This window comes from Mytilus trossulus, chromosome 13, assembly GCF_036588685.1.
Source record: "Mytilus trossulus isolate FHL-02 chromosome 13, PNRI_Mtr1.1.1.hap1, whole genome shotgun sequence".
Lineage (NCBI taxonomy): Eukaryota > Metazoa > Mollusca > Bivalvia > Mytilida > Mytilidae > Mytilus > Mytilus trossulus.
Window position 1 is genome coordinate 22,231,421 of NC_086385.1, and position 17,033 is coordinate 22,248,453.

General features: G+C 33.8%; 1 protein-coding gene across 1 annotated transcript; it reads left to right on the forward strand.

The window, feature by feature from the left end:
- Window positions 1-3,439: 3,439 nt before the first annotated feature.
- Window positions 3,440-17,033, forward strand: LOC134695485 (zinc finger protein 62 homolog). Its single transcript, XM_063556765.1, has 5 exons — window positions 3,440-3,563; window positions 8,117-9,206; window positions 10,209-10,948; window positions 11,959-12,001; window positions 15,133-17,033. The coding sequence occupies exons 2-5, from the start codon at window positions 8,192-8,194 to the stop codon at window positions 16,479-16,481; spliced, it is 3,147 nt and encodes a 1,048-aa protein (XP_063412835.1). The 5' UTR covers window positions 3,440-3,563; window positions 8,117-8,191; the 3' UTR covers window positions 16,482-17,033.

The window sequence follows — 17,033 nt, forward strand, 5'->3', positions numbered from 1 at the left end:
TACTTCAAATCAAATTATACTTGAAAATCACTGTTCACTTAAAAAAAAGTGAAGCTGAATGTGCATCCTGTTAGTTGGAAATAAACTAAATCAGTAGAATTAAAAGGAAATTTACGAAACATGACAGAGGAAATAAAAACAAAATAACAACCACCATTCAGATCCTGTTACATATTTTTTTAATACCTCTCAGAAAAAAAACCGTTACTCTATATTCAGTATAATGTTATTCTTTTTCTGTCAAAGTCTATGCTACGGAAGCGCATTAGGAACAAAGTTAAACTAAAATTGGCAGTAAACTTTTTTTTTCAAAGTCGATATTTTGACATTTCAAATCTCGAAATTTTGATTATAACTTGAAATTTTTCCTATTCAAATCTCGAAATTTGACTTTAACTTGGTATTTTTACTTTCTTATTAAAAATCTTGAAATTTCGACTTTTTTAAAACTCGAAATTTCAACTTATTTTTAACTCTGATTTAAACTCAAAATTTCGACTTTGAACTCAAAATTTCAGCTTTTAAAATCTCGAAATTTTATTATGAAGTTAAAATTTTGACTTTTGAAATCTCGAAATTTTGACTTTTGAAATCTCGAAATTTTGACTTTTGAAATCTCGAAATTTTGACTTTTGAAATCTTGAAATTTTGACTTTTTTAAGTATTTCTAAAACTTTGATGTTAGTATTCAAACACGGTTATTATAATTTTAGAAGGAAAATTGATTGATCGCTGGTTGCTTAACGTCCAGTGGCAAATATTTCATGCATATTCAGGACGAGAACAAGTTCACAATAAATACAATAGGTAGGTCTTGTCATAATAGAGGCCATAAGGGATGATAGTCGGCGAAATTTCGACTGCCACTGAAAAATGAGGGGTTATTGGATAGGGACAGAAATTTTGCCTTACAACAGGCCACCTACGGGCCCTCTAAGAGTTGTTGTAAGGGTTCTTAATGTGAAAAGAGCGTGGCACTCTCTTTACACGAGACATCATGTTTAACGTCCCGATTCTGACCGGACGTGACTGCGAACTTAAATACATCTCGCACAGCCAAACAAACGCCCCACTTCGGCAAGCGGTTTACTGCCGGTCGGGAGAAGGACCAAGTGACCATATTTCTATTCCCCAGTCACCCTTTAGGAGGAATAGACATGGATGCTAATTATTAAAGCGACATCCACACATTTTGGCAATTTATATTCTGAGAAATTGGTTTTGTTCTTAAACTAAGATATGGGCATTTAATATTGGAGAGTTTCATTCGGAAAGAACATGCAAGTTTATGATGTATATGGTTCTCCGCTTGCTGATATTAATGACAGTGAATATGATAATCGCAAACGTACGTATAAATACTGAGGAAAAGCCGAAAATTTGAGTTTAAAAGAAGTCGAAATTTCGAGTTTAGAAAAAGTCGAAACTTCGAGTTAAAAAACAGTCGAAATTTTGAGATGAAAGCCGAAATTTCGACTTCTTATAAAGTAAAAATTTCATGTTTGAAAAATTCAAAATTTCAAGAAATTTAGAAAGTTAAAATTTCAAGAAATTTAAAAAGTTAAATTTTCAAGAAATTTAGAAAGTCAAAATTTCAAGATTAAAAAAGTTAAAATTTGAAGTTAAAGATTAAATTTTAAGATTTGAAATGTCAAAATTTCGGCTTTGAAAAAAAAGTTCAGAGCCTATTTTATTTTTTCTATGTCCCTTATACGCTTCCGATCGTACTATGCATATTGGTCAACTTTGAAGCAATTTATTAAAAAAAAAAAACAATCCAGATGGTGACATATATCTCTATACAATAAATATTTCTGCAAATTGTTAGTTTTTGTCGAGCCTGCAACTTTTGTTGCAGAAAGCTCGACATAGGGATAGTGATCCGGCGGCGGCGGCGGCGTTAGCTTACTTCTTAAAAGCTTTATATTTTAGCAGGTGGAAGACCTGGATGCTTCATACTTTGTATATAGATGCCTCATGTTACGAAGTTTCCGTCAGTCATATGTCCAATGTCCTTGACCTCATTTTCATGGTTCAGTGACCACTTGAAAAAAAAGTTCAGATTTTTCGTAATGTTGAATTCTCTCTTATTATAAGTAATAGGATTACTATATTTGGTATGGGCGTATCTTGTAAGGTCCTCATGCCTGTCAGACAGTTATCACTTGACCTCGACCTCATTTCATGGATCAGTGAACAAGGTTAAGTTTTGGTGGTCAAGTCCATATCTCAGATACTATAAGCAATAGGGCTAGTATATTTGGTGTATGGAAGGACTGTAAGGTGTACATGTCTAACTGGCAGGTGTCATCTGACCTTGACCTCATTTTCATGGTTCAGTGGTTATAGTTAAGTTTTTGTGTTTTGGTCTGTTTTTCTCATACTTTATGCAATAGGTCTACTATATTTGTTGTATGGAATGGTTGTAAGGTGTACATGTCTAGCGGCAGATGTCATCTGACCTTGACCTCAATTTCATGGTTCAGTGGTCAAAGTTAAGTTTTTGAGTTTTGGTCTTTTTATTTAATATTGTATGCCAAAGGTCAACTATTTTTGTTGTATGGAAATATTTTATGATCTATATGTTAGTCCAGCAGGTTTTATTTGACCATGACCCCAATTTCATGGTTCATTGCACAATGTTAAGTTTTTTGTGTTTTGGTCCATTTTTCTTAAATTATAAGTAATAGGTCAACTATATTTGTTGCATGGAAGCATTGTTAGCTGTACATGTCTGCCTGACATGGTTCATCTGACATTGACCATATTTTCATCATGGTTCATTGGTCTTTGTTTAGCTATTTTGGTTAATGTTACGTTTATGTGACAGTTGTAATAAAGCTTTATACTTAGGACTATCAACATCATATCAATGATTAGTAAAGAAGGCGAGACATTTCAGCGTGTGCACTCTTGTTAGTCAGGCTTTTTCAATATATTAGATCGTCATAAATAGTGTATTTTTTTCGTTACTATACCATTTTGGGGAATTTTTTGCGACTGTCAATAATTGTAATGTATGACCTTGATCTGCTAGGGGAACAGTATATCTATATGTTCCTGATCTGCTTTTTAAAGAAAGAATACTGAGAGACTGAAAGATTGCCATGAAGCAGCGGAATACTAATGAGGCCCCTCATGGGGGGTCCTAGTAATCACATAATCACCATTTTTTTGCCAATATAATCACATAATCATTAAATATTTGCTTATCTTTAGTAATCAAATAATCATAAACTAAAAATACAGTCCTAGGTAATCAAATAATCATGAAATATTTGGCTTAATAATCAAATAATCATTAAAAAAACGGCCAAGTAATCACATAATCAAAAACCCCATGAGGGCCCTCACTAATCTGATAATTTCTCAGTGTTTGAGTAAATTCGGAGTTCTAAACCGAGTTGGCTCTCGTATTATTTATCTTCAACTGCTTCCGGTTAAAAAGAGACAAAAAAAGTGGATTCTCTCTAAGAATGATTTTTTTATGCGCCCAATGAAACTGAGTTGTTTTGAAGTCTCTTCGTGTGTTAACACAGTCTTTATTCCCTCTTTAATTGCATGTAAGCATAATCTGTTCACCAAAATAGCAAATACACATACCTGTACGACTGTAGTCTATAGCCAAGATGTCTCTGAAGGGGTTATTTGGGGTCATGACGTCTAAGAGGTTAGGGATCATTACTCTAATGGATTATAATATCTTATATCTCGTTTTGAACCAAAATTATCTGTGCAAATTATTTTTTTATATAATATGAGGCAGGCATTACCTGTGAATGGGGAAGAATAAAATTAATAATGGAAATGGGGAATGTTTCAAAGAGGCAACAACCAGACCATAGAAAAAACAACAGCAGAAGGTCACCAACAGGTCTTCAATGTAACGAGAAATTCCAGCACCTGGAATCGTCCTTCAGCTGGCCCCTAAACAAATATATACTAGTTCAGTGTTAATGAACGCTATACTAATTTCCACAATGGTACAAAAGAAACTAAAATTAAAATAATACAAGACTAACAAAGACCAGAGGCTCCTGACTTGGGACAGGCGCAAAAATTCAGCGGGGTTAGACATGTCTGTATTAATTTTTTTTAATTCAACCATGTTGATAAAAGAAACGGAAATATTGTAAAGTTTCCGAAATTGGTTCTGTTGTTAGAGATTTAGTTGTGACGTTATTTAAGATATGACGTCATATTCAATGTTAACAAAGAAACACTGTTATACAGGTAACGTTTTTTTCATATCAAACAATTATAAAAATGATTGGGTGTTGAATTCCTTCCTATATTTGTTGATATGTTGATAAATATACATTTTATTTAAAGTCTCATGCAAACAAGACCAGAAATGGAAGTAGATCTGAAAAAAAAGTTAGCGATTTTTAGTTCATAAGAAGAATGAAAAATTAAGTAAATTTTCCCTAATTTTTTATTGATTTTTCTCCTCCAATAATTGGAGTTTCGTCCCCATATTATTCAATGAAAAAATATTACAAAGTTCATAATATTGAAAGCAAGATTTGTAGGTTTGATTTTGACTAGGGGTACTTGGAATTTCAATACATTAGAACATTGATTTTGACTCACACACACATCTTTGGTACCCTAACCAGAGTTTAAACTATAGGGGCCTTGGTTGATCAAAATAGCTGATATACTGGTTCTATTTGCCTGTTTGTAAGTGTCCTGGAAGTTGTATCTGTGGGTTTGTATGTGTCCCTGTAGTTCTATCTATGGGTTTGTCTGTGTCCCTGTGGTTCTATCTATGGGTTTGTCTGTGTCCCTGTGGTTCTATTTGCTGGTTTGCCAGTGTCCTGGTGGTTCTATCTGTGGGTTTGTCTGTATCCCTGTGGTTCTATCTATGGGTTTGTCTGTGTCCCTGTGGTTCTATTTGCCGGTTTGTCAGTGTCCTGGTGGTTCTATCTGTGGGTTTGTCTGTATCCCTGTAGTTCTATCAGTGGGTTTGTCTGTGTCCCTGTGGTTCTATCTATGGGTTTGTCTGTGTCCCTGTGGTTCTATCTGTGGGTTTGTCTGTGTCCCTGTGGTTCTATCTGTGGGTTTGTCTGTGTCCCTGTCGTTCTATCTGTGTGTTTGTCTGTGTCCCTGTGGTTCTATTTGCCGGTTTGTCCGTGTCCTGGTGGTTCTATCTGTGGGTTTGTCTGTGTCCCTGTAGTTCTATCTGTGGGTTTGTCTGTGTCCCTGTGGTTCTATCTGTGGGTTTGTCTGTGTTCCTGTGGTTCTTTTTGCCGGTTTGTCAGTGTCCTGGTAGTTCTATCTGTGGATTTGTCTGTGTCCCTGTGGTTCTATCTGTGGGTTTGTCTGTGTTCCTGTGGTTCTATCTTTGGGTTTGTCTGTGTCCCTGTGGTTCTATCTGTGGGTTTGTCTGTGTCCCTGTGGTTCTATCTGTGGGTTTTTCTGTGTCCCTGTGGTTCTATCTGTGGGTTTTTCTGTGTCCCTGTGGTTCTATCTGTGGGTTTGTCTGTGTCCTGGTGGTTCTATCTGTGGTTCTATCTGTGTCCCTGTGGTTCTATCTGTGGGTTTGTCTGTGTCCCTGTGGTTCTATCTGTGGGTTTTTCTGTGTCCCTGTGGTTCTATCTGTGGGTTTGTCTGTGTCCCTGTTGTTCTATCTGTGGGTTTGTCTGTGTCCCTGTGGTTCTATCTGTGGGTTTGTCTGTGTCCCTGTGGTTCTATCTGTGGGTTTGTCTGTGTCCCTGTGGTTCTATCTGTGGTTCTATCTGTGCCCCTGTGGTTCTATCTGTGGGTTTGTCTGTGTCCCTGTGGTTCTATCTGTGGGTTTGTCTGTGTCCCTGTGGTTCTATCTGTGCCCCTGTGGTTCTATCTGTGGGTTTGTCTGTGTCTCTGTAGTTCTATCTGTGGGTTTGTCTGTGTCCCTGGGGTTCTATCTGTGGGTTTGTCTGTGTCCCTGTGGTTCTATCTGTGGGTTTGTCTGTGTCCCTGTGGTTCTATCTGTGGGTTAGTCTGTGTCCCTGTGGTTCTATCTGTGGGTTTGTCTGTGTCCCTGTGGTTCTATCTTTGGGTTTGTCTGTGTCCCTGTGGTTCTATCTGAGGGTTTGTCTGTGTCCCTGTGGTTTTATCTGTGGGTTTGTCTGTCTTCCTGTGGTCCTATTTGCCGATTTGTCAGTGTCTCGGTGGTTCTATCTGTGGGTTTGTCTGTGTCCCTGTAGTTCTATCAGTGGGTTTGTCTGTATCCCAATGGTTTTATCGTAGAACGTCAGCTTCCTCCACCATTATAACAGAGTTGCAGGTGTCCTAGCACTCCTTGTGGTGGGGATTTGTCCTTGGTGGTTAATTTTAAATATAAGATAGTGACATATCTCCTTTCATCCTTATAGGAATTGTTCATGGATACCACTGTACCCTCACAGATTTCTAGGGCAAAAATTAGGGGGGGGATAGCAAGAATAGGGGAGATATCAACCTAAATATACATATTGCATGTAACTTACTTACATTCTACTGTACAAATCCTTGATCAAATTTCTTTCGACCGCCATTGAAACATTTTTTGTAAAGTACCGATCAGATACTGGATTCATTGGAATCAGACCTGATTATCCAAATCTTCATTTTTACAATTATAGTTATAGATCTTTACACAGAACTTTTAAAAAATTATCAGAAAAGAGAAAACTATGCATTACATACACATTAGCAGACTATTTGTTAGATTGAAGTATACACATTAAAATTAAAGACAGTAAACTGAAACATTTTAGGAGATGAACGTTAATCACCTGGTGCAAAATGTATGTGTCAGAAAGGCTTATAACTTGTACAAAACCCTGTGCAAATAATACTTGGTACAAACTTCCATCTTGTTCACATATATATCTTATTCAAGAATACAAGCAAGCTTTCCATGCTTAAAGCATGATGACAGTATAAACAAAATAAAGAAGATCTAAAAAGTTTTACCTATAAATATTTACCATGTTTACAGAATATATATATACTTTTTTCTTGACTTTCAAAATATGAAAATAAACTTTTAATATTTAAACCTATATATCATTGCCAGAGTTTGTTATACATTAAAATATATATATATGCAGGGTTCTCACTTAGGCGAGTCCATGAGTCCTAGACTCATGAAAATCTGACTGGACTTATCCTTTTCAAAACTGATGAGTCCACAGATGCATTAAATTGAAATATATAAACTGAACACACATATTATCATTTCATAGCAATAGAATGAAAGAAATATGAATTTAATGTCATTTCATTGCTCTATTGGATCATGGAGCCTAAAATGATACATTATTTGCATAAAATAAATCTTTTTACTGTTGGGACTCACCATGTCCAAAAATGACGAGTCCCTGGACTCGCCTTTAAAAATCCTTAGTGAGAACCCTGTATATGTTGTGTACAAGTTGCAATTTTTTACAGGTTATAACATGTTCAAAAATATTGTACACGTTATAATTTGTACAATGCTTAAAAATGGTTTTAACCTGTACAAAATTTGAAAATAATAATAAAGCAGAATATACATGCATAATTGAAATTGATTGAACATGATTGAATCAATGATACAACTGCCTTTCTAACACTGACGATGCACATGTTATAACCTGTACAAAATTGCAACTTGTATACAACCTATACATCAAGTAAAACATGTTTATTTCTGAAGATTTATAGAAGTCGAAATGGCTATATGTGGAACTCATTTCTTAATCTCATTATATTTCAAGTTTATTTTATTACATTAAACATGATAAACATGTTCTCCTGCTAAGCCCATAACTGTACATAATAAAATCAAATACAGCAAAAACCTAGGACCCCTCCCCCCAAAAAAATATAATACAGATGTAATTAATGACAGTTTTGAAACTGTAATTTAATCATTATTATGATGATTGTTTAGGGGAGGATTATTTTCCAAGCCCAAAAAGATCCTGTTTAGAATTTCGAAAAAGTACACTAGTACTAGTCAAGCACATACAAATGTATCAAGTGAGAGGAGGATTGATTCTGGTGAGAAGATGTTACAATTTCTCACTTTACATGTATTTCAATTCTTGCCTGTCATATGCGATGAAATTCTTTTAAAAGGCTGTTACATTTTTTTCTCTTTTAGATGTGATCTTGGGCATTAAGAATGACAACAAACATCAAGTTATAAGTTGTAACTGAAAAGTAGCTGGTGACAAAAATGTGGAATCAAGATGGTCATTCTGACTTTCAGATTAAGATTAAAACAGAACCAGTTGATGAGCAAATAGATAATGGTTACCATGGTAATACAGATTATATGGGGGATCATTATACTTTAAGTTACGGAGATTTATACCATGAAAACAGTTCAACTTTTAAGAATAAGGATTTGGAAGGTTGTAACCATAGCAATACAAGACAAGAAATAATTAATAATGATTCTGATACAAAAGATTGTGACAATGGGAAAACGTGTGAATTTAGTTCTGAGATAAAGAATTCTGGAATCTCAAATAAACAGTGTGGTGTGCCATATCCTGTCCAGTTGTGGAAGACTGTACAGCATGACGATGGTCAGGAGACCAGTAGGAAAAAAGAACCAGTCAGTGAATTTGTATCAACCAATAATATGAAAATGAATTTGTCTCCACCTGAGTTCAATAGCATAATTACCAATTCAGCCTTTACCTCTACTGTTCAAGAAGATATCACAGAAAACCAAAGTAAAAGTAGAAACAGAAGAAAAAGGAAAGAAACAGTTAGGAGATTGAAGACTTGTAATATTGACCAGAGTGATGAGGATGACACATTTGGTTTTAACACTGGTGACACTTGTAATTCTGGAGAAAAGACATATGACACTTGTAATTCTGGAGAAAAGGCATATGACACTTGTAATTCTGGTGAAAAGGCATATGACACTTGTAATTCTGGAGAAAAGGCATATGACACTTGTAATTCTGGAGAAAAGGAACATGACAAATGTAATTCTGATTGTCTTTTATGTCATGTGTGTCAAGTAGTATTCACAGATACCAAGGCACACTATATTCATTTAAAAAAATGTCTATCAAGAAGGAAGTTAAAGAGAAAGAAAACAAATACAGAACACAAATGTGATATCTGTAGCAAAGTATTTAAAGACAGACGTGGACTTGACAGGCATGAAGTAGTTCATTCTGGGGTTAAGCCTTACCAATGTGCAATTTGTGAAAGGTCTTACACTCAGAAAGGTAAATTTAAAAAGCATTGATATTTACAAGATTTTGGATATATAAATTTAAACTTGTTACCTGAAATCATGCATAAACTAGCAACTATGAAAAAGCCTAAATACGGTGCTTAAAAAGTTAAAAGTGGCTTTAAAACACTAAAAATCAAAACTAAAGTACAATTTGACAACTAATTTATTTTGATAAATGTAAATTCAGAAGTTATTGCATGCATTTATTGTAATTTTGTCATTTTAGACCAAAATGTGATTTTAATTTTTGCGATATGAAAAAAATACTGTTTAATTCATATAAATGTGATTGTACATGTAACTCTGGCCCATTTTTCACAATAGTAAAAACATCGCAATAATTTCTGAACTTACAGTAGTCATGGTCATGATGCATATGGTAGCCAATAATGTTAACATCATGAACATGCAAAGTCAAGTAAGAACTATACAACATTTAATTACAAAGAACTGTTCAACATAAGCAAAGTGTTAAGATTTTGGCAATTAAACAAGAAAAGGTCATATAAAAGTACCATGACAAATGCATGAAGTACAGTGATTCATATTGAAATACAATGTACAAAAAAAAGACGCAATTAAGATTTCATTCGAAACCCATAGTTACAAAACATCATTTGAAAGTGTTACTTTGAGATAATGACAATTTTCCTGTTTTATCAAAACTAATTGCTCTTCTTACATGTCTAAGAACAAGTAAACAGATAAAATATTGATATTACATGTATGTACATGTATTCAGTTGCATTTAATAGCATTGACATATATCTACTTTCTACAGACATTATTTGGCCCTGCAACCTAATTCATGGTTTATTGACATTTAGTGTATTGCATTTTTACATGTAAGTAAAAATAATAGTATATTAAAGTAAAAGTATGACCATTACAATTTCAAGATTAGTATTCTATCAAAGTGCATACAGGCCAGACATATCTCTGTGTCAACAGTTTATTTATTTGTAATTTTAAAGATTTGTTTGTTTTCCAGGACATTTACAACAACACCAGAGGATGCACACAGACAGAGAAGATCCATGGGAATGTGAATATTGTTTCAAGATTTCACAAAGATCAGATAAATACAACACTCATAAAAACTTTCATTTTCGGTCAAAAAACATGCCATATCTTTGTAATGCTTGTGGTGGTCAATTCAAAGAAAAACCTGACCTAGTCAAACATATCAGAAAGCATCGTAATACAGAATTATATTATGTACAGGTTGTCAAAGAATCCAAATTGTCAGGTGAAAACAAACAATGTTCCAAATCTCCGCTGAAAAAGCCAAAGTTAAAGAATTTAAATGAAAGTGGTTCTGAAACTAAGAGTAACAAAGCCGTTGAAGGTAAATTAGGAAAGTTTTTGTATGTCTGTCAGCTTTGTAAGAAAGAATTCATAGACTGGACTACCATTCAGCAACATGTTAGTCGCCATACTGGTGAACAAGTTTTATTTACATGCGAGACTTGCAGTAAACAATTTGAGACAATGAATGACTATACTGAACATCAGAGTGAACATGCTCCAGATTATCTGACGAAATGTGAAATTTGTGGAAAATTTCTAAATAGCAACACAGATTTATTGACCCACAAACACATTCATCAAGTTTTATATTCATTTCCTCGACAGCAGCCTTCAAATGGTGATGTCGCACAGACAGAAACAACAGTTACTGATGAAGTAGTTGGTGGAACTGAGGAACATTCTGATAGTAGTGATCATAAGGTATGTACATGTATATAGATTCTACCACACCATCCCTAATATACAATACATGTATTTATCCATTTGAGAGGGTTGAATTTTTATCTTAAAAATGTGAAGCTTGCTGTCAGTAGTAGAATATTTAAATTCAACTATTTCAATGATAAATATTGTAATAAACAGTGTAAAGTGGTAAAATCTGTTTCTGTAATGATTTAGGAATATGCTATATATCAAACTGATAAGACAAGAATTACACACACACACATTTAAGAACAGATCCATACTATTTTAGATGCATACCGACCTGCAAAAATAGAAATAAATTGCAAATGCATGTAAATTAATTGGTGGATTCATTCTATATATAATTGTTTGTCTTCAATAGAATATATTTGATAATCATTGACCCGTTCCTGTTTTCTGATCTAGACTTTAGTCATTAAATAGTGATTTAAATGTATACATTATGTTGCCATCATATTTACTTCTTATCTATTCCAAAAGTAACTTCCATTCAATAAATGCAAACCTATTGTAAAAAGTTTATACAACCTGTAGAAAAATAAAAAGGAAAGATATTTTCAGCACTCTTCCATGTATTTGATTCATTTTTTGCCATGTCGGACCAACATGTCAAATGGTATACTAACATACCCGTAGCCAGGGGGGATCATGGGGTTCGGACAAACCCCCCCTTGAAAACAAATAAGCACTGTTAAAGTCAATGTTCTGTTCGAAATTGTGGCTGTTAAAGTTGAGTTTGTGAGTCCAACGAACCCCCCTTTGAAAATTCCTGGCTACGGGCCTGTACTATTATAGTGTTCAAATGATATTTATTTTATTCAAATAGTATTGTTTTTGTTAAAATGATATTGTTGTGATTGTATTGCAGTAAAGTTTTGTCAAGCATTATTTACTATTTTAGGAATGAAACTCTGAAAGCAGAGAATTTAGATATTTTAATAAGATTTTGAAATAAATTACAAATTATGAATGTGTGTATCCTACAGCATTTATTTTATTGACAGGGAGACAAAGAACAAGAGGACAATAGCTTACAAGATAAAACAGGTAAAAAATTGTGTAAGACTTGGAAAGGAGTTTAAAAAGTTTTTAGATACCGGTAATTCAGATGTTTTGGGGTTTGTTTTTGCTAGTAAAATGGGTATGAAAGAAAGGGGCACAAATAATCATTTTTGTACGACCGCAAATTTTGAAAAAATTTTCGTCGTATATTGCTATCACGTTGGCGTCGTCGTCGTCGTCGTCGTCCGAATACTTTTAGTTTTCGCACTCTAACTTTAGTAAAAGTGAATAGAAATCTATGGAATTTTAACACAAGGTTTATGACCATAAAAGGAAGGCTGGTATTGATTTTGGGAGTTTTGGTCCCAACATTTTAGGAATTAGGGGCCAAAAAGGGCCCAAATAAGCATTTTCTTGGTTTTCGCACTATAACTTTAGTTTAAGTTAATAGAAATCTATGAAATTTTGACACAAGGTTTATGACCACAAAAGAAAGGTTGGGATTGATTTTGGGAGTTTTGGTTTCAACAGTTTAGGAATTAGGGCCCAAAAAAGGGCCCAAATAAGCATTATTCTTGGTTTTCGCACAATAACTTTAGTTAAAGAAAATAGAAATCAATGAAATTTAAACACAATGTTTATGACCACAAAAGGAAGGTTGGTATTGATTTTGGGAGTTTCGGTCCCAACAGTTTAGGAATTAGGGGCCAAAAAGGGACCCAAATAAGCATTTTTCTTGGTTTTCGCACCATAGCGTTAGTATAAGTAAATAGAAATCTATGAAATTTAAACACAAGGTTTATGACTATAAAAGGAAGGTTGGTATTGATTTTTGGAGTTTTGGTCCCAACAGTTAAGGAAAAAGGGGCCCAAAGGGTCCAAAATTAAACTTTGTTTGATTTCATCAAAATTGAATAATTGGGGTTCTTTAATATGCCGAATCTAACTGTGTATGTAGATTCTTAATTTTTGGTCCCGTTTTCAAATTGGTCTATATTAAGGTCCAAAGGGTCCAAAATTAAACTTAGTTTGATTTTAACAAAAATTGAAACCTTGGGGTTCTTTGATATGCTGAATCTAAAAATGTACTTAGATTTTTGATTATTGGCCCAGTTTTCAAGTTGGCCCAAATCCAGGTCCAAAATTAAACATTGTTTGATTTCATCAAAAATTGAATAATTGGGGTTCTTTGATATGCCAAATCTAACTGTGTATGTAGATTCTTAATTTTTGGTCCAGTTTTAAAATTGGTCTAAATAAAAGTGCAAAGGGTCCAAAATTAAACTAAGTTTGATTTTAACAAGAATTAAATTCTTGGGCCTCTTTGATATGCTGAATCTAAACATGTACTTAGATTTTTGATTATGGGCCCAGTTTTCAAGTTGGTCCAAATCAGGATCTAAAATTATTATATTAAGTATTGTGCAATAGCAAGTCTTTTCAATTGCACACTATTGTGCAATGGCAAGAAATATCTAATTTCACAATATTGTGAAATAGCAATTTTTTTTTTAATTAAGAGTTATCTTTCTTTGTCCAGTATAGTAAGCAAGAAATATCTGCAAGAATTTTTTTTAATTGGAGTTATCTTTCTTTGTCCAGAATCAACTTAAATCTTTGTTATATACAATATACAATGTATATTCACTTTTTACTACCAACTGATAAATTTAAATAATCTTTACCATTCAGTGATAACAAGCAGTTTTTTTACATCTTAATATTTTATGATGTATTTAAATGAGTAGTAATTGTTGCAAACTCCATTAGAATATTTTAATTGAAATTAGTTTTGGAATAAGGGAAATGGGGATGTGAATAAAAAATTGGGTTCAATTTTTCTCATTTGAAATTTCATAAATAAAAAGAAAATTTCTTCAAACATTTTTTTGAGAGGATTAATATTCAAAAGCATAGTGAATTGCTCTAAGAGAAAACAAAAATTTTAAGTTCATTTGAATACATTCATTCTGTGTCAGAAACCTATGCTGTGTCAACTATTTAATCACAATCCAAATTTAGAGCGGAATCCAGCTTGAATGTTGTGTCCATACTTGCCCCAACCGTTCAGGGTTCAACCTCTGCGGTCGTATAAAGCTACGCCCTGCGGAGCATCTGGTTGTAGTTTCCAGACAATAACTTGTGTTTAAGTGTATGAATTTCTCACAAAGATGGTTAGGATTGACTCATTTCCTATTTTAAGACATTTATGATGTATTTAAATGGGTAATTTATGGTTGCAAACTCCATTAGAAATTTGAATCGAGATTATGACCATATCTTGAGGGAAACATTTTTTTTTGGAAAAGGGATAATAGTTTGGTTTTTTTTATTGTTTTTTTTTATTATTTTTTTCGGGGGAGGGGGTCAATACACAAAAGCTTAAAAGGTGGGGTATTAACTTGTTATTGAGAAGGGTAGGGATGGGGGGTCAATTCGGAACAGCATAGTGTATTGCACAACAGCAAAATATTGAATATAAATTAAAATTCAAATCATATAACAAATAGTGAATACTAAGTTCTTTGACTACAGGTATTCTTTGTCAGAAACCTATTATGTGACTAATATTTAATTACAATCCAAATTCAGACCGGTATCAAGCACAAACATTGTGTCCATTTTTGCCCCAACTGTTCAGGGTTGGACCTCTGTGGTCGTATCTAGCTGCGCTCTGCAAAGCAATTTATTTTAATAGATATGAGAAGATGTGGTATGAGAACCAATGAGACAACTCTCAATCCAAGTCATTTTGTAAAAGTAAACCATAATGGCTATATATTAGGTCAAAGTGTCTTTTAATATCTGAATCTAAAGATACAATCATAATTGATATTGAAATTTGAGCAGAATAGAGAAATAAAAACCCAGATGCCTCGATTGTCTGGTTTGATAGGGACCCGCTCTTTGATCCTGCAGTTGTTGACACCATCAGCATCTTTTTACATGTTTTAATAAACTTTCTATTAAACCCCAAAAATGATAGGATGCAAATTCTGGACTGTATCAATAACAACTTAATGTTTGTCCCAAGTAAGCTTAATTTAAATGCATTGTAAACACAACTGTTTAGGGGACATCATTGTACTGTATAGGCAATACCCTCACAATTTCTATGATAAGTGTGTTGAGTTTCTAGTAATATCTTAATGATCTTATTAATTTGACTTTTACAGAGGGTGAGCAGAAGAGTAATTCAGTGGATAATGATGACTCTATGTACAATCAAATCTCTCAATACATGGTGGACAATTGTCATATGGAGTCTATTGTTGCTACCAACTTCCGTTATAATGTCCCTGTTACTGACCCCTCTTCAGAACAAGGGCAAGCAGACAATACATGTGAAGGTAATCAGAGTGAAGGTGTTAATGAAGATGATAAAAAATTCAACATGGCTTCTAATCTGAAAAATGCCATTAGCACAAACGAAAGGAGAGGACAGTTCATATGCAATGTGTGTGGTATGATTTTTGACAGAATGAATTTGTTCAGACTACATGCAGCATATTGTGGAAACATTGATCAAAAGGTCAAAGTTCACATTGTAGGAAGGAAGAAAAAATATGAATGTCCAATATGTGGGAAGTTATTCCCAGATCGCCGTGGCATTGAGAGACACGGAGTTGTTCATTCAGGCATCAAAGCATATGAGTGTGTTGTGTGTGGACGGTCATACACTCAGAAAGGTCATCTTGAACTGCACATGAAGAAACACAGTGATAATTTCTTTGAGCGGTTTGAGTGTCCGTATTGTTTTAAAATCTTAGAAAAGAAGGATAGATTTGTAATACACAAAGCTTCACACATGTCAGAGTTTCCATACACATGTAACGTATGTAACTCATCCATGAGGTCACTCCAGGACCTCTATCAACATTTCAAAACACATGAGCATCATCAGTTTTACTTTGTTGAAAATAAGATAGGGTTAGGGACACCAGGAGAACAGGTACCAGAAGATAGTACACCAATAGAATTGGTTACAAACGACAGTACACATACAGTGCCACCTATAGAAATATTTGATTCTGACAAACTTCAAGAACTCTCCAACAGCCAGTTAAAGTTAAGAGAAGAAGGACAATACTTGTGTGATGAGAACCACTTTATTTTTGTATGTCAAATTTGCCACAAACAGTTTCAGACTTGGCAAATTATGCTTGAACATGTTGATCGTCATTTCGGTATGACTCGTCAGTTTACATGTGAGACTTGCAATACAGCTTTTGGTACGGTGGAAAATTTAAAAAAACATTTAGATGAGCATAAGAAAGATTATCAAAATATGTGCACAGTTTGTAAAAAATTCTTTTCAGAAGAAGAGGCATTGAAAGAACATTTTGTAATTCACAAGAGATTTGCACAGAAACGCTCTTTTTATGTAAAGCAACCTAATTTGACTAAAAAGCGACGTAAATTAAAAGAGAAACAAGATTCCCCTCTAATAACCTCTCTTGATCATGCTGATCATGTACCAACTTTCAATTTAGACATGCTTAAAGCGTTGGATAATGTATCTTGATGTTAATTTATAAAATGAAAATTTTAAGATAATAACTCCTTTGAGGATAGGCTGGAGTTGACAGATGATTTCAGTCTATTGATTTGTAAACTTGTCTTGCAGATCGTTTTTCTGGCGGATTGGCTTTTAAGAGTTATTGTCCTAAAATGATCGTTTTTTTCCATTTTATGTGTTTTTCACTTAAATTTTGAATACAATATAAATAGAAGATTACAAATTTTAGACGGCAAAAATGATCAGCAATTTGCCCTTTTTTGGTGTTTTGACTACATTCTTGAAAAAAACACTTATAAGCCGTCAAGATTGATAAGACAAGATTTACAATTAGGTCAATATGAGTGCAGTGTTAAATGATCTCTTTATCCTATTGTTCCAAATGAATATTTTTACCCATTTTCCAATATTGCGAAAAGCCAAATATCTTGAAACTTATAATTAATTTGTTGATATTAATATCTGTCATACAGATGGTACCATACACATTGACTAATATTGATTTGGCTCCTTTAATTTTCATAAAATTTTGACAAAATATTTACTTTGACCTGTTGA